This window comes from Sinohyriopsis cumingii, chromosome 10 (genome assembly GCF_028554795.1).
Source record: "Sinohyriopsis cumingii isolate HCF-2022 chromosome 10, ASM2855479v2, whole genome shotgun sequence".
Taxonomy (NCBI): Eukaryota; Metazoa; Mollusca; class Bivalvia; order Unionida; family Unionidae; genus Sinohyriopsis; species Sinohyriopsis cumingii.
This window is the reverse complement of record NC_142970.1, coordinates 99186108-99208529: the sequence shown is the minus strand read 5'-3', so window position 1 is coordinate 99208529 and position 22422 is coordinate 99186108. Positions and strand designations below refer to the sequence as shown.

The 22422-nt window shown below is 35.6% G+C and overlaps 1 protein-coding gene across 2 annotated transcripts in view; it reads right to left on the bottom strand.

The window, feature by feature from the left end:
• LOC149790714 (mitogen-activated protein kinase kinase kinase 3-like) overlaps nucleotides 1-22422 on the bottom strand; it is a 178920-nt gene that overhangs the window by 92879 nt on the left and 63619 nt on the right. For both annotated transcript variants that reach the window (XM_089972763.1, XM_089972764.1), the window contains exons 3-4: nucleotides 5030-5154; nucleotides 411-460 (exon numbers count right to left, since the gene is read on the bottom strand). In XM_089972763.1, coding sequence (XP_089828889.1) covers nucleotides 411-460; nucleotides 5030-5143 — 164 coding nt within the window. In that variant the 5' untranslated portion in view covers nucleotides 5144-5154. The remainder of the gene's footprint in view (nucleotides 1-410; nucleotides 461-5029; nucleotides 5155-22422) is intronic.

The window sequence follows — 22422 nt, the reverse complement described above, 5'->3', positions numbered from 1 at the left end:
GGGACTTGGGGTTTGTAATTTAACCTGTGATTCAATGAAGTAAATGGAATGATAATATACTGCACACATTTCATTCGTTCAATTGAAATTTCTGCCATACTGTTCAAAATCAGCATGAATCTTGCAAACACACATTCCAGAATAGACCCTGATGCACAGCCGACAGTGCTAAATTTGCAAATACAGTATAGAAGTGTCTATATATAAAGATAATTATTAAAAATCTGTAAAGAACAATAGTATCCATAAAATGCCAAATGAAAAGGGTTCTGCTTTATTTTATACAAGATGTGGACTCTAAAGGTGTCACCTTATCTTTTCCCTAAGGATGGAGGTTGCTGCCAGTATCATGTGCGGAGGTATGCTTTGTAAAAGAGGAATAGGATAATGGTAAGAAAATCAATATTTACCTTCTCTCACCATTAAATTCACATTTTACTCTCAAGGACTGGGAACTCCTCTGTAAACGAAAATGAAAGTGATATTAGTTAAACAAATGTATTTTATACAACACACATAAAGAATCCCTTTCAAACATTGCTTGTGGTACTTTATAAAACTGGACAAGAATTAAATGGAATGTGAAATCCTGACTGTGAACTGTCTTATGACAATGTTGCTTTGCATAATGGTGTAAACCTCTGGGCATATAAACAACACTGTAACAGAGTTTCTGGTCAATACAGAAAAGATGTACAAAATATATGAACGTGTATGCAACTTTCAATAATTGGAACCCAGAATCTAAGCATTGTTCACAGTGACACTACTCTTATCAACAGAAATGTGATATCAAAGTCTCGCCATTCGCAAGTGAGACAAGAGAATTTTGCCACTCACAAGAAAGACAATAAATTCTATCACTTACATGCAAGACAATAAATTCTCACCAATCTCAAATAAAACAATAAATTCTCACTATTTTCAGGTAAAACAATAAATTCTCACCATTTGCAAGGGAGATAATAAATTCTTGCCATCTCAAGTGAGACAATATATGTTTGCCATTCACAAGAAAGACAATAAATTCTGCCACTTACAGGTAAGACAATACATGCTCATCATTTTCAAGTAAGACAATAAATTCTCACCATTTTCAAATAAAACAATAAATTCTCACTATTTTCAGGTAAAACAATAAATTCTCACCATTTGCAAGGGAAATAATAAATTCTTGCCATCACAAGTGAGACATTTCTTGCCATTCACATGTGAGACAATATATTTTTGCCTTCACAGGAAATACAATAAATTATGTCATTTACAGGTAAGACAATAAATTCTCATGATTTTCAAGTATGACAATAAAAATTTTCACCATTTTCAAGGGAAATAATAAATTCTTTCCAATAACAAGTGAGACATTTCTTGCCATTCACAAGTGAGACATTTCTTGCCATTCACAAGTGAGACAATAAGTGCAAATAGCTTATATTCCCTTAACTTTGGTTTTATTCTAGTGTTATGACAATGAACTAAAGAAGAGACTCCCTTTTCTCTCAACCCTACCATTTATTTTAACTAGAAAGTAAAAATCGAGCTTAATCAATAGGCATCTAGATACACTCACAAAGTGGTCACTATGTCAAGCTACAAGCTACAAGCAAGGCAGGCTTTTTTATGGCTAATTGACAGTCAAATATTCAGTTGAGAATAAATAAGTGTCATCTCTTATTTCAGTCAATAAAGTCGCTCATAATTCTGTTCTTTTTTGTGAGTGATCCAAAAGTATTAATGTGATACATTCAACAAATTCTGTAAGTGACTAATCTAATAACAACTACATCTGCAGGTGGCGCAACAATTTATCTTGAAGGGAAATTATAGAGGCAGGCCTGCTTTTCTTAAGTGGCTCAGAGAAGGAAAGGCCTACATTACATAAAAATAATGAATAGTGGTGATCAGCTGAGTGCTGGTATACTTTGTAGTTTGAATTTGTGCTGAAGACAAGCAGACATAGCATGTGGTTGATGTTTTTTATGTGTACAATGGTGATGTCATCAACTCTTGTGCTCCAGCTTTCAACTGAAATCAGTTGATCCTCAGATGTCACCAATCAACATTGGAATAATTCATATTCATGTGAAATATGGCAGGGTTTCTCAGTGGAGGGAGAAATTATATGGTTCATGATGTGATGAAATGTCCATGTTATCTGGTATTAAATAGAACCCAACAATGTTTAGGCCTGATATCTTTCAAGTTTCAGTATTATTCAGATGATTAGGTATATAAAACTTTTTGTACATAATGATGGCACTGGGGCTTTAATACAAAACATAACTTGTAATGTTCACTGTTGGCAGAAAGTGATATCTATATCAATATTTTCTTAACAGGGAAAACATATAAATCATTCCAAACATAACTACAGAGGTAGAAGAAGCCTGATAGCTTGCAACATCTTAAAAGTTGAAGCTGATCAACCAAACAGCCAAGCCAGACAATCAGTTTGTGAAGGCAATCATTTCACACAAGTATGTTTCCTATGATGCTACAGTATACTGACCATCTTTTACTGGTGCAGATGTACCTGTCACCTAATTACACCCTGCAAAGCAAGCAAAGCCCAGCAAAACTCTAATTTCTTGAGCAGTGGGTGGCCACTTGTCTGAAGCACTCCCTTTTACTGATCACTGCCATCTCATCTTTGCATGGGTTCATGTCTCTGGCATGACTAATGTGGGTATGTGAGGAAGCTTGCCAGTAGCTTCACATGGGTCAGTGGTTCTTACATGGGTTTTTCTCCACCAAATATAAACCCAAAGCAACAACAACAAAAAATTTCAAAACTCCTGCTCAAGAGAGTTTGACATGGGAAGCAGCAGCAACGGAAACAATTTAATCTACACATATGCTGCAAACAACATGTTAACATTAGTCATTCGGGGGGGGGGGGGTACACTTATCATATTTATTTGATCTCAATTGCTAGATCACGTCTTGTTGTTGTTGTAGGGTTTAATGACATTTTTCAGCACACGATAGCCTATGCATGGTAGCTAGTATTAATGGTGGTGGAAGAACCTGGGAAAACCCTGAGAAGAACCACCGACACACGAGAAGCTACTGGCAAGTTTTCTCACATACCCACATTGGCCGAATCCTAGACTCTAACCACGAAGACAGAGATGAGATGGCAGTGATCTGTAATAAAGAGCGCTTTAGACCACTCGGGGCCCCCGACCATGTCTTGTTATTGAAAGCATAACAAAATCCAGAACATGATTGGACGCTTTAAATCGCATAATGATCCAGGTTTCCTGATGCTGACAACTCAACAAGATTAAGAAAATCAAATTACTGCGATATACTGTGACCTCAGACACAATTTTCAACACCTTAACGATGCTTAAAATGATAAAGAGACTAAAACAGAGAAATTATAAGTGGCATCCTTTATTTGCAGGTGTCCTTTTTATGAAGATGATTACAAATGCAGGATCTTGATGTATACTGAATAAAGAACTTTACGCACTTGATTTATGAACAAGCTGGAATTTTATCATATCTGCAGTCAAGGCAAATCTAATTTATGTAATGGAGAAGGATACTTCTTATACAGATGGGCATTTTCATTGTAACTGCATGAATAGACTTCCTGCATGGTGTACTGAATTACCCCTATTGAAATTCACACCATAATCTGACATAAGATCTCACCAGTTGATTTAGTTCAAATTCAAGTCCAAGGTCAAATCACTTAAAATAACTTCAAACAATTTTTGTATTGCTTTATATAACATGTTTGGCATTAGATGTGGGAAAGTTACTGCTGAGATTTCATTAAAAAATATACAGAGCTAGTTCTGATTAAACGTAACTAAAAATATATTTTTTTATAATGATTTATTTATACAACAGGAATGCTACATGAAACTGTGGTACAGGAAACTGAAGTCCGATTCTGCTCTCTAAATACATTGTTGTGCTGTTGTGACCACTAGTCTGTTCTGATTGCTGTTTTCCTGTCTGAGTACTGAGTGTGGTTGGTGCCTCTGACCTCAAGTCAGTACTGAGTGCCGTTGGCCTGTCAGACCACTAGTCAGTTGAGTGCTGGTTTTTTCTTGTTAGACAACAAGTCAGGTCTGAGAACTCTTGACCTGTCAGAATTTTTTTTGACAGGGTAAAATCTCTTCTAAGTCACCCTTTAACTCTCTGTGTCATGAGGTAGTACCTTTCTTCCACAGCCTGTAACATCACAGTTCACAATAGACTCGAGAAGGTAGCATTAGAGAGAAGAAGGATGTAGCTTAACACTGATGTCAAGTAACAAAACATATACATTTATGTGTGTGTCATTTTTGGACTTTTTAATGTAGCTGTAAACAAATTTCAGTCATATTACTATGATGTCTGCACTGTGGCAGTTTATAGTGATGTCCAGCACTGGGGCATCATGCTGCAGACATATAGCATCACGTCCAAACCAGTCATATTATCATGATACCAACCCAACCAGATCTAGCACTAACCTATTAACTCATTAACCCCTTTAGGTTTTTGTCGTTTTCGCCTGAAATGCGAGTAGGAAACAATTTTGGGGGCTATTTCTGAATACATCCTAATACAGCAACTTCTATGAGATTTTCCATTAGCCTAATGCCTAGTTGTGTTAAGATACATCCTTTTCCATTGGTTATTTTGCTTGCACATGGGCAAAAGGGTAAAAAATGGAGTTGTTTCTTTGTTTGTCTTTTTTTGCTTAACGGACTCATCATTTTCACCTAGTGAAGCAGCTGTTAGTACAATTTTTATAAGTCCTTGGTATGATTTGGCCACTGTTCAAACCCATTACCTCTGCATCCAAGGCAGACACTCTAAGCACTAGGCCATCAGAGCGGTCACTATATTCAGTACCTAGAAAAACAGCCAGTATTTCTGTGAAATTTTCCATAAAACAACAGTCATATCATAGAAATACACAGCTGTCATTTGATAGAGAATCTGAAGTGCAATGCTGCCTTGTAAAGTGTGATTTAATGGTGCAATTCAGCACAATATTTGTGATTTCAAGCTACTGCATTACCTGATGCTGAAGTTTGTGCAGGGCCTGTCTCTGTATGTTTTTGGAGCCGAGCTTCAATCCCTTGGCCAAGTCCGAAGCTATGTCCTGCATCACATCGTCCATTTTGTCTGTCATCTTCACTTGGCCTATGGGACAAAAATTATTATTATTCATCAAAATCTGACTGTCAAAGTGTTTTATAGTGATGACCAGTAAAATATTTGTTTCCATTCATATCATTATATACAAGATAAATGTAAGATAACAAAAACTTTCTAGTAGCATGGATTTTATTGGAATAATAATAATATCAATAATAATAATAATCACTATAATAAGAACAGCAATAATAAATTACAATAATAACCACCTTAGCAACAACATTATTATTATTATTATTATTTTTGTTACTAAATGTTTGCATACATTTTATCATTCAGACCTATATAATATATTCATATCCCTTTTGATTTCCACCACATAAAAAGTAGTTCATAACAGTTATTCCAAAATTCTAATGATGACATTTCGCACTTTCATATTCATAAAAAGTATGGGTACCAATTCAGACCATGATACCTGATTTAGGAAGCCAACAAATGCAAGGGACATTACTCTCCACAACATTCTTAAGTGTCAGAGGCTAACAGTGAACAGTGAAACATGGCCTTTATGTCTGCCGGCAACCTCATGTCCACAGACCAAAAAAGAGGATCTTCTCTAACAATTTCAAACAGAACATACAATCTGTTGCATGATTCAAAAATTAAATCATTTTCAATAATAGATATTATAAACAATGACCTAAATACATCTTACAGTCTGCAAATTACCTGTTTATTTATTAATATTTAGATTTATTTATCCGTTTATATACCAGTAATTATTCCACAAGGTCAATATGTTGCTAATTGAAGAAAATAATTTAAGTATGAGTACTGTATATACTCGCATATAAGCCCGTTCGTGTATAAGCCGACCCTCAACCTGAAGAGGTATAAACACTAAAAAGTGCATGACCTGCATATAAGCCGACTTACAACTCTGAGGCATCTCAGGATGCACAAGGTAAGTTCTAAATGCATTTATTTAGGCAAACTTGTATTTTAAAAAATTACATGTATAATTATCTTGAGATTGGCATGCATGATTATTAAAAAGAAATGGTATAAACTTGGTTGAAAAGTAATTTATTTAATTTTCTGTTTTCTTATTGTTTCTGACTAATTTAGATTTGTGTATAATTTGATCAAACGATGACAAAAATTTAGCAATTGCGAGTTCCTGTAACACTACCTCTCTCTTTTGACTCGATTATCGTTTGTTCATGCATTATTGCATAGGACATTTTATATCAGTGCACCGGTAATTACGTTTTTACTTTGCTTTGAAATTGTAAATACCTAAACTTTATGACAAGACAACGAACAAAGAATACGGTTCGATTCCACACTTACAATTAGGCTACTGAACGTATTTACATAATGGCGCCACCGCATGCACATTGTATGTTTGATTATGAGCTGAATTAAGTACATCTCTTGGAGTCGAATCATGGGCACCATTGCGCTCAACTTTTATGATATCTCCAAAATACAATAATAAAGTTTCGGAAATAATGCTTCAAAAATTATGCAAATACCATACAAACCGAGTTGTAGTTTGCTTTGATGTAAGCGACCTTACACCATACCTATCAACTTTCACGCCGGAGGAAAAAAAACTCCCGATTTTTGGGGTTGCTCCACGCTTACCTCCTGATTTCATAATATCTTCCGATTTTTGCAGAGAACTCCTGATTATTATATCACCTGTAAATTATTGTTGTTACTAAATAATTATTTTATTATAAAGAATTCACTTCTTCACTAAATAGAATGTTAACTTTAAACATTATTCATGTTAGTTAATGATTTTTTTATACCTCAACAGTAATAAAAAAATAACAAAATAAACCAGAACAAAAAAATAAACAACAACAATAAAATCGTCCACAAACAATTTCAAACCCAAGAATGATCACTACAAATACTGGAACTCCATAAGCTATAGCTCCATTCCCACGAAAGAAACTTACATGATTGAACAACAGACATTTTTATACCATGTATACCAATGTTAAACTGGTATAGTTAACGGTCAAAATTCCCTCTTATCACAAGCCAGTTTCAGGGTTTTAATGATTAACTGCACTGTACTGCTGTCGCAAAAGGAAAGACAAATTCACCGACTATCAACATAGGAGACACCAAATCATCAAGCTTTTCATTGTGTGGAAAGTTAGTTTGTTCAGCTAAAACACAAAACTAAAACTGATTGATACTGATCTTTGTTGATCTCTATGAGAATTTTAGACTTTATTATTACATTCTTCGTGAACATGTACATTATGATGGTTATATGTGCCTTGTACAAATAAATATGTGTACCTTTTTAAAAATATTACCTCAATTTGTAGGATCGCTTATATCATTGAAAATGAGTAACTCGAGATTGCGTGATTCAGCGTTAATGAAACAGCTATTAAGGACTAGCTGAAATGTTAAGTGGAAGAATGCAATTTGGTCGAAACAATGAATAAATCAAAATCTGCATCTAATATATTTGGGAATAAGTAAGGATTTAAGTGAAGCTATGTACTTTGCACTGTGTAAGTACTGTACATTATAGTTCAGCATGGTTTCCTGGTAAACTCAACTGGTCCGTGAATTACAAGTCTGTATTTACCTTTATTCAACTTCATGTTGGAGAAATCAGAAAATATGCACATGCAAAATAATAACAAAATCAATCATAGTACTTTATAACAGTTTAATAATTGTCGGGTCATCGAAAGATTTACAGTCATTACAGTAGTCAACGAAAAGACCTAAAAACTGTCAAGTTTACACATTGGCCCACGGATAAGCCCACCCCCTTCTTCCAGGCCTCTATATTTTCCTTAATTATTCGGCTTATATGCAAGTATATACGGTAAAATGTTCTTCATTTTACTTGTTTATTTAGTTCTGATGATTCAGTTTTTTTCTGGCTTGCAGTCTAAGATGTTGACTGAGATTAATCTGCCGACGTAAGGCCTATTTCAGTGTCATTCCTTAATGTCTACAGACAGTATGAACAATAGGGCCTCACACAAAGGGTATTGATATTTTCAGTGTTACAAGATTAATCTATCAGAATTCAGTAGATCAAAAGTGACTTGTGAAATCTTCATGCAAATACATCCAAGAAATATAGCTTACTTTATTACAATTTCCTCTGTAATATTCCCTGGGATGATGAACTACAAAGTACAGCCCTTTTCATACCAGGTGACGTACTTTGGTAATTATGAACTGACAATATAGTAGTATATGATGTTTACATGGGTTGCAAGGATATATCTATCTTTGTTTTGTTTTTTTAAAAATCAAACTTCATGCTAACACAAAATGACTGAATTCATCTGTGTGAACATTAATAATTTTTCAGCGTTTTGGTCTTGTGGTCTGCAGAAGTGAAAGCTTTCAATGATAAATAATTAAAACTATCTCAATAATGAAAAAGTATATTAGCTCCACTAATTAGAAATGGATTTAAAAAATACATAAAGAATCTTAAGAAATTATCATTTTTCTGTTATATCCATCTAAAACTATGTCAGAAAATCCCAAAATGACTGGGTTTGATCCATGACTGAGTCATGCCAAAGACTTACAAAAATGGTACTAACAGCTGCCTCGCTTGGCGCTCAACATTAAGAAGGTAGTGTTAGGACTGGTCGGCCTGGTGTCAGGATAATGTGACTGGGTGGGACATCATGCTACATGTCTGTGGCATGATGCCCCAGTGCTAGACATCACTATAAACTGCCACACTGCAGACATTGTAGCGATATGACTGAAATTTTATTAAAGCTACGTTAAAAATGCAAATCACATACACACACACACACACCCAAAATGACAAATATTTGACATTCTTTTACAAAAGGTGTATGTCATCACTGCCTTCATTTTCGTCAAATACCCTGCTCATTTAAATGACTTACCTTCCTGTTTTCAGAATTAGAGGTGCATGATATTACTGGTATACTGGTTTTTCATTTGGATGTACATACTACAGTAGTCCCATCCCCATCCTACCCACCCCATGTACCAGTCTATCAGCAGTTTCCATCAGTCATGAATATAAAGAAATTCCCAAGCAATCTTTATATAAATTTAATGATATTAAAAACCTGTTTCTTTTTTCATGATAACGAACTTCAGAAATCATTCAATTTGTAAAAAAATAAGTTGCATTTGACAAACATTTTTTAAATTAAATATGACTGCAGTAATAATACAGTAATACACATTGCAACATGTACAAAAATAATGTATACAAAACTCACTGTGGTACCCATCTCTCTTCATAGGACACACAGTCCTCATTTTATTGAAAAATGGGAACCAGCCTGGAAATGGGTGAACATACAATATAGTATATATGGGTTTGGCTTGCCAGGATTGGTTAATAATGTAAGTTATGTTTAAAGAAAAAGAAACTTTTGCAAGCTTATCCTAGTTGCAAGTGAAACAAATAAATAGGGACATTGTTTTATTGATGGAATTTCAATCCTTTAACAGTCTTGAGTTTGGAACTCATTACTAAAATTAGCACCTGACTCTTTGATGCGGAATTGAAAGCACATGGTTCTAACACATGCAGGTCCAGCAAATGCCACGGCTCATATTTTTTTCTCTACAAAAAAGCTGGCATCCAGATTTCTTCTATACTGATAAATATAGGTTTGATCATGAGCACTCAGAAATGTTAAGCTATTGAATTTTTAATATGGTGTTTGCATAGGTTTACTATGGAAACTGAATTAGTACTGTGAGTCCTTCATCGTGCAAACAATAACTGACCTTATTGAGTGGGTTCATAAATTGGATAAACAATAAAATTACCAATGACAACTGTTTTAAAAAAAATATAGTTTCTAAAGTCTTTATAATTTTTTAGAAAGAATCAAACTGTATAATTTGATCAGTAGGTAAGTTTTAATCACCATATTTATTAATTAAAATAAATAGAATAAACATCTAGTACCTAAAACTTATTTCTTGTATGTGAAAAATTTAAATATACCTACTAGATTTAATAAATCTGTCGCATGTGTGGACAGAATGAAATGCAGACAAGAATCCATATAATTTATCATCAATAATCCTTCCTAGATGCAGCACTGTTCCCCATCAATGTATTGAAGACTTTGCAAATGGGATTACTTATCTGTGGATTTATAATAACTTTGTCTATTCCGTATTATGACAGGAGATATTTTAACATGAATTCAGCTGTCAGTTTGGTTTCTTTACACAAGTTTCCCCACTGATTAATCAGGGATAATAAAGTATCTGCCTTAAATCTACATGCATTTTATGTGGGAACATAACTGTACCGTACATATTCACTTGTAAGCTACTAAAACAGTCTATTGCTTGGGGGTGCTCAAAATGTAAATTGGGGGGTCATTGCCACAACAACACAAGTGGGTTATTCAGTGTAGAGGCAACTGGAGTAAAGTGCCTTGCCAAAAGATACACTAGACTATCTGATCCAGACTGATCTGATAGCAGGATACAAAGCTGAACCAGTCTGGCATGGTAAACCACTGTGGCATATTAAATGCAGAAACTGTGATGGTTTTAACATGCTATGTTTACTGACTGTTCCATGCTTTTTCAAATTCCAAAGGGAAAAAACTGTCAGTCCAAATCCAACACATTCCAGAATTAGATCGTAGCCATTTGTACTAACGAGGGAAAGCACCTAGTAGCCTGGGTTGAATTTTGTATCTCAAGAGAAGGCAAATAATGGGCATAAATAAGAAACGGTCAGTCTTAATTATCATCTTTTAAATATATCCATTTAATAATCTAATATCATTAAAAATCAGTATCCTCTGTGCATTATAATTTTTATGTATGCTCTGAATAAGCCTGTGACCAAATTTATCCCTGTACAGTAACCGATTGACTAATTTTAATTAATAGTAGTCCAGACCCAGCATTCTCATAGCTGCTTGGGATACCTGACTTCAATACATGTAGCCCTGACAAGGGGATCAATTAAAATTTCATGATCAATCATCAGTTAATTCAACAATAGATGATCAATTATTAATCAATTAAATATGGCTGCCACATTACTGAAATGATCAAAGTAGTACATCAGTTTTAGCTAGGAATTAACTGATATGAAATTAAAGTTTTTATAAAGGACTTAATTAACAGGTAAAACAAGATACATGACTTGAACCAGTTAATTATGATTATAAACAGACAATGAACTTAATTAACATTAACCTTTTATAACTAGAAATTCTAGAATTTATGACTTTAAACTGAAGTCTTGGAAACGCTGAAAAAATTCAATCATGTTGGTACAAAATGAGTCATTCAATCAACATGAAATCCTATATATTTTTAAGGCATAATATCATAACCTCCCCTTTACTCTAATTTATTTGCTTTATATTGACATCTTTTACAGAACTTTTTAAAAAAATAAAAATGCAAGTAAGTGACTGAGCCGCTAGGCCTACATTATTATCCAAATTAATATTGATCTATCTATATGTTTGTTTTTTTTGTTTTTTTTAAAAAAAATATGGCAAGAGTCACTGAGAAAAGATCATAAAATCAATGAAAAAATGCTTTCATTCAAGACTGTGTACACGTATCTTTTATTAAGGAACATGTATTCTTATTTGCACAACTTGTAAATCACTTTGTCTGGTTTAGAATGTCCATATTTGCTGATCCATCTCCCTTTTTCTAGAACAAAAAGTAGGCACACACTTCTGATTGTTTCTTCCAGGAAATTCAAAAAGGTTCTCTTTCACTTTTGCTTGTGAATTTTAAAGTGGGTCGCTTATATCAAGACTAAATTATCTTTCAAAAATGGATAAAAAGCATGAATCTAATAAAATATTCTTTGCATTGTCATTAATTTAGCATAGTCTGTACTATCACTTCCATAATTGTATCATTAAATTTATATATTCTGGAGTTATTCCAACTCACAGTAATGAAATTTTAACAAGTTTATTGGTATTGTAAAGAAACTCAATCAAATCAAACAGGTTAAATAAGTGATGCTTGAGAAACTCGGGTTAATTGGAACAGCACTACCTAAGGGTATAGTGATATATCAATTTGCTGGTTAAATTACAAAATGCCTGAAAAGGTATACTGTTATACAAATATAGCAATACTGGTATACCAGGTTTTTTTCCACCAACATGAAAGCGTCCAGACCTGTTTTTGAGCACACCACTCTCTTCTAATAGTCTTAGCATTATGACCAAGATGCCAAAACTGAATGCCTGTGATATGTGTAAAACTGAATGCCTGTGATATGCGTAAAACTGAAATCAAACAACCAGGTGGTATGACAAAAACCTGGCAACATAGTTACAACATCATCATCCACTGGTACTGTCCATCAACAGTACTTTGCATTAAACTTTAAAGTAACTCAAGCCCTGGCATATCAGCTTATAGTTCCAGTAAAAACTCACGATAGCTTCAGGTTTGCAACCTAGGATTGCAGGTATGCTTGGTTCATGAACTAAATGCAAATCTTCATTACCAAGGGTCACTGCTATCACATATGCCAATTTCATCACTAAGGGTCACATATATCACATATGCCAATTTCATCACCAAGGGTCACTGCTATCACATATGCCAATTTCATCACCAAGGGTCACAGATATCACATACACCAATTTCAGCACCAAGGGTCACAGTTATCAGATATGCCAATTTCATCACCAAGGGTCACAGATATCACATACACCAATTTCATCACCAAGGGTCACAGTTATCAGATATGCCAATTTCATCACCAAGGGTCACAACTATCACATATGCCAATTTCATCACCAAGGGTCATAGATATCACATATGTCAATTTCAGCACCAAGGGTCACAGATATCACATATGCCAATTTCAGCACCAAGGGTCACATATATCACATATGCCAATTTTAGCACCAAGGGTCACAGCTATCATATATGCCAATTTCATCACCAAGGGTCACAACTATCACATATGCCAATTTCATCACTAAGGGTCACATATATCACATATGCCAATTTCATCACCAAGGGTCACATATATCACATATGCCAATTTTAGCACCAAGGGTCACAGCTATCATATATGCCAATTTCATCACTAAGGGTCACAACTATCACATATGCCAATTTCATCACTAAAGGTCATAGATATCACATATGCCAATTTCATCACCAAGGGTCACAGATATCACATACACCAATTTCAGCACCAAGGGTCACAGTTATCAGATATGCCAATTTCATCACCAAGGGTCACAGATATCACATACACCAATTTCATCACCAAGGGTCACAGTTATCAGATATGCCAATTTCATCACCAAGGGTCACAACTATCACATATGCCAATTTCATCACCAAGGGTCATAGATATCACATATGTCAATTTCAGCACCAAGGGTCACAGATATCACATATGCCAATTTCAGCACCAAGGGTCACATATATCACATATGCCAATTTTAGCACCAAGGGTCACAGCTATCATATATGCCAATTTCATCACCAAGGGTCACAACTATCACATATGCCAATTTCATCACTAAGGGTCACATATATCACATATGCCAATTTCATCACCAAGGGTCACATATATCACATATGCCAATTTTAGCACCAAGGGTCACAGCTATCATATATGCCAATTTCATCACTAAGGGTCACAACTATCACATATGCCAATTTCATCACTAAAGGTCATAGATATCACATACGCCAATTTCAGCACCAAGGGTCACAGACATCACATATGCCAATTTTATTACCAAGGGTCACAGATATCACATATGCCAATTTCATCACCAAGGGTCACAGCTATCACATATGCCAATTTCATCACCAAGGGTCACAGATATCACATACACCAATTTCAGCACCAAGGGTCACAGTTATCAGATATGCCAATTTCATCACCAAGGGTCACAACTATCACATATGCCAATTTTATTACCAAGGGTCACAGATATCACATATGCCAATTTCATCACCAAGGGTCACAGCTATCACATATGCCAATTTCATCACCAAGGGTCACAGATATCACATACACCAATTTCAGCACCAAGGGTCACAGTTATCAGATATGCCAATTTTATTACCAAGGGTCACAGATATCACATATGCCAATTTCATCACCAAGGGTCACAGCTATCACATATGCCAATTTCATCACCAAGGGTCACAGATATCACATACACCAATTTCAGCACCAAGGGTCACAGTTATCAGATATGCCAATTTCATCACCAAGGGTCACAACTATCACATATGCCAATTTCATCACCAAGGGTCATAGATATCACATACGCCAATTTCAGCACCAAGGGTCACAGTTATCAGATATGCCAACTTCATCACCAAGGGTCACAGATATCACATATGCCAATTTCATCACCAAGGGTCACAGCTATCACATATGCCAATTTCATTACCAAGGGTCACAGATATCACATATGCCAATTTCAGCACCAAGGGTCACAGTTATCAGATATGCCAACTTCATCACCAAGGGTCACAGATATCACATATGCCAATTTCATCACCAAGGGTCACAGCTATCACATATGCCAATTTCATTACCAAGGGTCACAGATATCACATATGCCAATTTCATCACCAAGGGTCACAGCTATCACATATGCCAATTTCATCACCAAGGGTCACATATATCACATACGCCAATTTCAGCACCAACGGTCACAGTTATCAGATATGCCAATTTCATCACCAAGGGTTGCAGCTATCACATATGCCAATTTCATCACCAAGGGTCACAGATATCACATACGCCAATTTCAGCACCAAGGGTCACAGTTATCAGATATGCCAACTTCATCACCAAGGGTCACAGATATCACATATGCCAATTTCATCACCAAGGGTCACAGCTATCACATATGCCAATTTCATTACCAAGGGTCACAGATATCACATATGCCAATTTCAGCACCAAGGGTCACAGCTATCAGATATGCCAATTTCATCACCAAGGGTCACAGACATCACATATGCCGATTTCATCACCAAGGGTCACATATATCACATATGCCAATTTTATTACCAAGGGTCACAGATATCACATATGCCAATTTCATCACCAAGGGTCACAGCTATCACATATGCCAATTTCATCACTCATGACTTGCAAAAAGAAGCAGGATTTGTGTTTCCTATTGCACTAGTTTTAAAATTAGGGTAGGAAGGTATTTTTGTTTTTAAGCATTATATATATATTATAATGATTATAATGATTAGAGTATATAATGTACCAAGTACTATAAGTACCAGGCTAAACCGACTCAATTAGATGCATAAAATCAATTCTCTGGAATTTTTTAACATTTTCTTTTCTTTTTTATAACATCAGATACATATATTACAATGATTAGTACATATATACCAATGGGTCAGTGGTTCTTTCCGAGGTTTCCTGGGTTCTTCCTCTACCATTAATACTGGCTGCTATATATAGCCTATCGTGTGTTGAAAAATGGCGTTAAACCCCACAACAACAACAACATATGTACTAAGTGCTCCAAGTACATAGCAAAACTGTCTCAATTAAATGCACAATATTAAAATCGAGAAATTTTTTTAAATGCAGGGGGAGGGTGTGCAAAGTTGGCACCGAAAACTGGAATGGTCAGCCAACTGGAAACACCTACTTTTTTGGTCTATATAGAGCCATGTCCAACAAGAACATGACAAACATGGTGTTTGAACTTTACGATATGATGTGCCATCCAGAGAAGTCATGCTTCAGAGAATCAATTAGATATACATATAAAATTCCAAGGACCACTCTGGTGGCCTAGTTCCTAGAGTGTCTGCCTCGGATGCGGGAAGTCGTGGGTTTGAACCCCAACAGAGTCAAACCAAAGACTTATAAAAATGATATAAACAGCTGCCTCGCTTAGCACTCAGTATTAAAAAGGTTAGTGTTAGGACTGGTCGGCCTGGTGTCAGGATAATGTGAGTGGGTGGGACATCGTACTACATGTCTGTGGTATGATGCCCCAGTGCTAGATATCACTTTAAACTGTCACACTGCAGACATCATAGTGACATGACTGAACAAATGTTAAATCTATGTTAAAAATCCAAACCACACAGACACACACACACTTCCAAGGAACTGTAAATTACTGCTTGCCCTGAGCATCTAAAGTTGAATAAACAACAGAGAGACGGACTTCAAGAGCTATAAAGTCCTACTTTTCAATAACCACCTGATTATTTCTCTTGATTGGAAACTTAGAGTTGCAGGTTACAAAAATGTGATTTACCTTAGAGTCACACAGGTGAAAATATTACTGCAATTCTGTTGTCAGCTGTTCTTGAATGGAAAATTCCATCTGATCTTCTGCCAGTAGCTAACAACGACTGACACCTAGATGTAATGGCATCAGATGGCCCACATACTGACTGCCAATGCACATACATTGTATTGAGCTTGTCCAGAATGCCCTTAAATTCAATGTTGGCAGTAGACTTCTTGGCAGCATCAGAATCATGATGATCCACATATTGACTGCCAATGCACATACATTGTATTGAGCTTGTCCAGAATGCTCTTAAATTTAATGTTGGCAGTAGACTTCTTGGCAGCATCAGAATCATGATGGCCAACATACTGACTACCATACACACACATTGTATTGAGCTTGTCCAGAATGCCCTTAAATTCAATGTTGGCAGTAGACTTCTTGTCAGCATCAGAACCATGATGACCCACATACTGACTGCCAATGCACATACATTGTATTGAGCTTGTCCAGAATGCCCTTAAATTCAATGTTGGCAGTAGACTTCTTGGCAGCATCAGAATCATGATGGCCAACATACTGACTGCCAATGCACATACATTGTATTGAGCTTGTCCAGAATGCCCTTAAATTCAATGCTGGCAGTAGACTTCTTGGCAGCATCAGAATCATGGTGGCCCACATACTGACTACCATACACACACATTGTATTCAGCTTGTCCAGAATGCCCTTAAATTCAATGTTAGCAGTAGACTTCTTGGCAGCATCAGAATCATGATGGCCCACATACTGACTGCCAATGCACATACATTGTATTGAGCTTGTCCAGAATGCCCTTAAATTCAATGTTGGCAGTAGACTTCTTGGTTGGATCAGAAGAAACATGACCTTTTTCTCACACAGTGCATCTGCTGCATTACTAGTCAGAAGCACATTTGAGCTCGTAGAATTACTAAAACACAAACATATCCAAGCAATTCTCTACTTGATGGAACACAGCAGCAGACATGATTTAAAGATCTGTGGACCTAAAACTGGCTGCATATGCTGCCCTAAACTGTACAGAGGTGTAAAAAACAAATCAAGATAAAAATACTATCTTAATGCTTAAGAAATATTGGCATGTTTGAAACCATTGCAGGCAATCACAGCGATGTTGCATACTGAAGAAATGGTTCACCCTATCCATCCTTCTTCCACTTCAGTCAACTGTTGATCACACTTACAGCACCATAAGATCATTATTCAACTTCGGTGAAAAACATGGCAGCTACTGTGAATGATCATTCCACTTCTTTCATAGAATATATTTAATTTGAGTCAATTACATTCTGGATTTGTTTCAGTTCAGTCATCCCTGAGGAATACTTCTTAAAATGCCTGAAAAATTCCTTCAAAGCATCTTGAAAGATTTCATTTCAGCATGTTGTCCCTTCTATAGCCTTTGTAGAACACAGGTTTAACCTATGTGCCATAAAGTGTACCGACATGGTGTGCCATGACTAGCCATTATCGATGCAAGAAACATGCAATCCCACGGCCTGGCAGCATCTGTGTGTACCTATATATGTGTGTGTGTGTGTTAAAGTGTACATATAGTCAGTGTGGTATAACATAAATATGGTTTTACAATCACTAAATTTATTTTAATTTGGGGGAAGAAGAAAAAAACGTTGCAATCCTTAAACATGTCAGGAAAAATTCTTAACAAATTCTTTATCTATAATGCCATTTATTTTGTAATGTCTTAGTTTAATGTCAAACTAATTTTAAACATTCATCACAGAAGAAATGTCTGTTCCGAGGCAGTTAACACCTTGCTGCTTTAGACATGCTAAGTACCAGTAAATGCCAACACTTTTCTTTTCACATTGTCTGCATGCAACAACCAAAATTATCTTTAGGTAAAATGTTATTCATGCTTACCTTTATTTTCTGCACAAATATGGACCCCCTTAATCTTTTTAAAACAGCTCCAACTTCAGCACAAAATGACTATTTTATAGCCAAATGTGACTTCATGACTGTCTATGATATCATATCTAAATAATTTTTAAGCATCAATTGCAATTTCAGTTTATCAAATGCTGATATCATCTTATCATGGTATTATCAGATTAACTACTCCTTTCTAAATTTGTGAATTTCAAAAAGAGGCTTTAAATTATCTCCCCTTTCCACAACCTTGGCCAAGTGAGTTACATAAGTTGTTCATCCAAGTCCTCACTCAGCACAACATATTTCTCCATTTCATTACTTGTGCTCATTCTTAACTGATACAGGTACCTGATCCAAAAATAGGACAAATCATGAAAATGTTATGTTCTAATACATGGCCCCTATTATACGTATATTGTAAGGCTGACCTGGTTCCCGACTTTAATTCAAATTTAGTAACAGTCATGTCAACAAGTTCTTTTTTTATTTATTTTTATTGTGTGAATAATAAGTGTGAGATCGAGGCTGTATTGAATATGTGACCCTAGGCTTGCAAATAGTTTTAGTTAAGTAAACAACTTTTTTTCTCAGAGTAACATGATTGGTGGGGCTACGTGATTTTTTTTATATGTAAACATGATCATGTGATCCTCTATTTTGCAGTTCAGTCAGTCTGGCTTAAAAACGATTGATGTCAAGTCGTTTCCTTCTGCTGTAGCCAGTTTTCAAGTTATATGTTAATTTTTCTTCAGATTATTTGGATTCTAAAAGAATAATTCATTCTCTGGAAATATTTTTGTGCTCATACAGAATTCTTGAACAAAGACATTTCTTAAAAATTTTATTCAGATTTCCAACACCGAAGTGTCATTTGTGTTTCTACATGGAACTGAAGTCAACAACATTGAACAGGATACAGCATACGTCACTGCCTTCCATCTTGGATTCTTCGTTGGGACTCGAACTTGAAATCATCAGATCATTTCAATATTAGGACTTCTATAATTTTATTTGTGGATTATTCTTGGATTATTTTTGGAATTGATTCTTAAAACTAAGTTCAAATTTTTCATTTTTACAGTATTTTTCCAGGGAAATAAATTATTTCCTAAATTTTTCAAAGCTTGTTGTTTTCACTCTTTCTTGTGTTACTGTTTAATTGAGCCTAAACACGTAATATAAGAATATAATACAAAGCAAGGTTTGTAACTCCAGATATTGCTTTTGCACACATACCCAGTAACCTTCTATTGTTGTTGTTGTTGTAGGGTTTAATGCCATTTTTCAGCACACAATAGGTTATACATGGTGGCCAGTATTAATGGTGGAGGAAGAACCCGGGAAAACCCCGGAAAGAACCACTGACCCATGAGAAGCTACTGGCAAGCTTTCTCACATACCTGGCATGAAGTAAAGTATTACACAGCCCAGTCAATTTTTACCTGGCAAGAACTAAAGTATTACTTGTCCCAGTCAATTTTTACCTGGCAAGGAGATGAGTGGGTGTTTTTATAGCCCTGTCTATGGTGACAGATTTTGGTATTGAAAGCTAAAAACAGTGAAAAACATCAATGAAATAATCAATATTTTTTAAAATTAAAATCAACTAAGAATCTAGTAAGATTAAAAATATTTGTTGTATTGAAGTCTTTCATTTGAGTGGCACAACTCTATCTCTAATTGATGTCTCTGGCTTTAATAATTTTATAATAATTTTAAAACAAAGGGACAAATGCTCTACTGGGCAGAATGAAATCCCAGGAATTCAAGATAAGACCATTTCTTCCTTTTAACTGGCGAGTGTTGAAAACATCTCTGATATTTTTCAGTGGTAAGAAGATTTTAAAAGTAGCTGCTGTGGTAGTGTGGCATCATTTTCATTTAGGACAAAGCAGACATCATTAGAAGTCTTTTCGTGAAAACCCCATTTCATAATGATCATCCATTCAAGGAAAATAGTGACAAGATTTTTTTTAGGACAGTCGACATGGCAGCCATACTGGATGTACAACTGGCACCATTTTCATTAATGACCTACTAGATAACACAGGAGGTGTATTAGTGACACAGCCATCCACTTGGAGATTACAATAATTTTATGATATGTCTTTTCCATTCCGTTGTTAACTACAGGTGTTAACTAAAAGATTTTCAAGATGGTTGCCATGGTGGCCACACTGGGTTTCATTTTCATTTAGGACCAGATGTACATCACAAGAAGTCTCTTGAGTAAAACTCCCATGCTGATATGACCATTCACTCAGGAATAAAACTCTCATGCTGATATGACCATTCAGTCCGGAGTAAAACTCTCATGCTGATATGACCATTCACTCAGGAGTAAACCAAGCTGATATGACCATTCACTCCAGAGTAAAACTCTCATGCTGATATGACCATTCACTCCAGAGTAAAACTCTCATGCTGATATGACCATTCACTCAGGAGTAAACCATGCTGATATGACCATTGACTCAGGAGTAAAAACTCCCATGCTGATATGACCATTGACTCAGGAGTAAAACGCCCATGCTGATATGACCATTGACTCAGGAGTAAAACTCCCCTGCTGATATGACCATTCACTCAGGAGTAAAAACTCCCATGCTGATATGACCATTCACTCAGGAGTAAAAACTCCCATGCTGATATGACCATTCACTCAGGAGGATCAAGCATTAACAAGATTTTTAAGGTTGTTGCTGTGGTGTCCATGCTGATATGACCATTCACTCCAGAGTAAAACTCTCATGCTGATATGACCATTCACTCCAGAGTAAAACTCTCATGCTGATATGACCATTCACTCAGGAGTAAACCATGCTGATATGACCATTGACTCAGGAGTAAAAACTCCCATGCTGATATGACCATTGACTCAGGAGTAAAACTCCCATGCTGATATGACCATTGACTCAGGAGTAAAACTCCCCTGCTGATATGACCATTCACTCAGGAGTAAAAACTCCCATGCTGATATGACCATTCACTCAGGAGTAAAAACTCCCATGCTGATATGACCATTCACTCAGGAGGATCAAGCATTAACAAGATTTTTAAGGTTGTTGCTGTGGTGTCCATAATGGATGTCCGAGCAACATCATTTTCATTTAAGACCAACTACAGCATGTATGTGTATAATTTGAAAGCAATCCTCCATCTAGTTTAGGAGGAGTAGAGATAACAAACTTGTGCTAAAGGTAGGACAGACGATGGACAACAGCTCATCCCATTAACTCTTTTGGTCTCTGACCAATATAGCTAAAAATCAATGCTTTTTTTTTTTTTATTTATATAACACTGATGCAAATAAATACTGGTCAAAATACTGATGGCAAATAAATGTTTAAGTGTGAGCAAATTATTGATAAATTCAAATGACTAATTTAATATACACCATATATCATGTCACTAAAAATACAATTTTCAAATTTACAATTTTTCCTGGTTTTCCATGCAAATATTCTGGTATTCAAACCTGAACTTAGTACAAAGACCGATAATTCTGACAGGCATTCTGTGAGTGTTCAAGCTCCTGGGTCACATTGCCCATTGGCATGGAAAATAATCTAAAGCTCTGTTGACACATGCATGATAATCACATCTTGTCACATACCAACATAATTTTATCTTGAAAGATTTTACTCTACTTACAGTTTAAAGTCAATGGGTTCACTGTAGATAGTTTTCCACTTAACAACAGGTGCAGCAAACATGAAGGGGCTTTTGTATTTACCTGTCTAAATTCAAATCCATGAGCATACAGTATTATCTCACAGCTGTACTGTAGTATGTTCATTATACAAAACTGAAAGTAGCAATTAACATTTTTAATTTAACTAGAAGATTTGGAGGTGCTTCCCCAAATTGGAGATAACAGGGCAGGAAAAAATATCCCGTTACTATTTCAGATTTGGTCCAACTGTCCAGCTAATGCTCATTTGGGAATGACCTGCCCTCACTAAAAGCCACATCAATTATAACGACTATACCTTGTTTAGATCAAGTATCATCATGCACTAACTGTAATGGAACTAGGATGTTTCATCTCTTAAGTCCATACAGTGAAAGGTAAATAAAAATTGACAGTTGTTT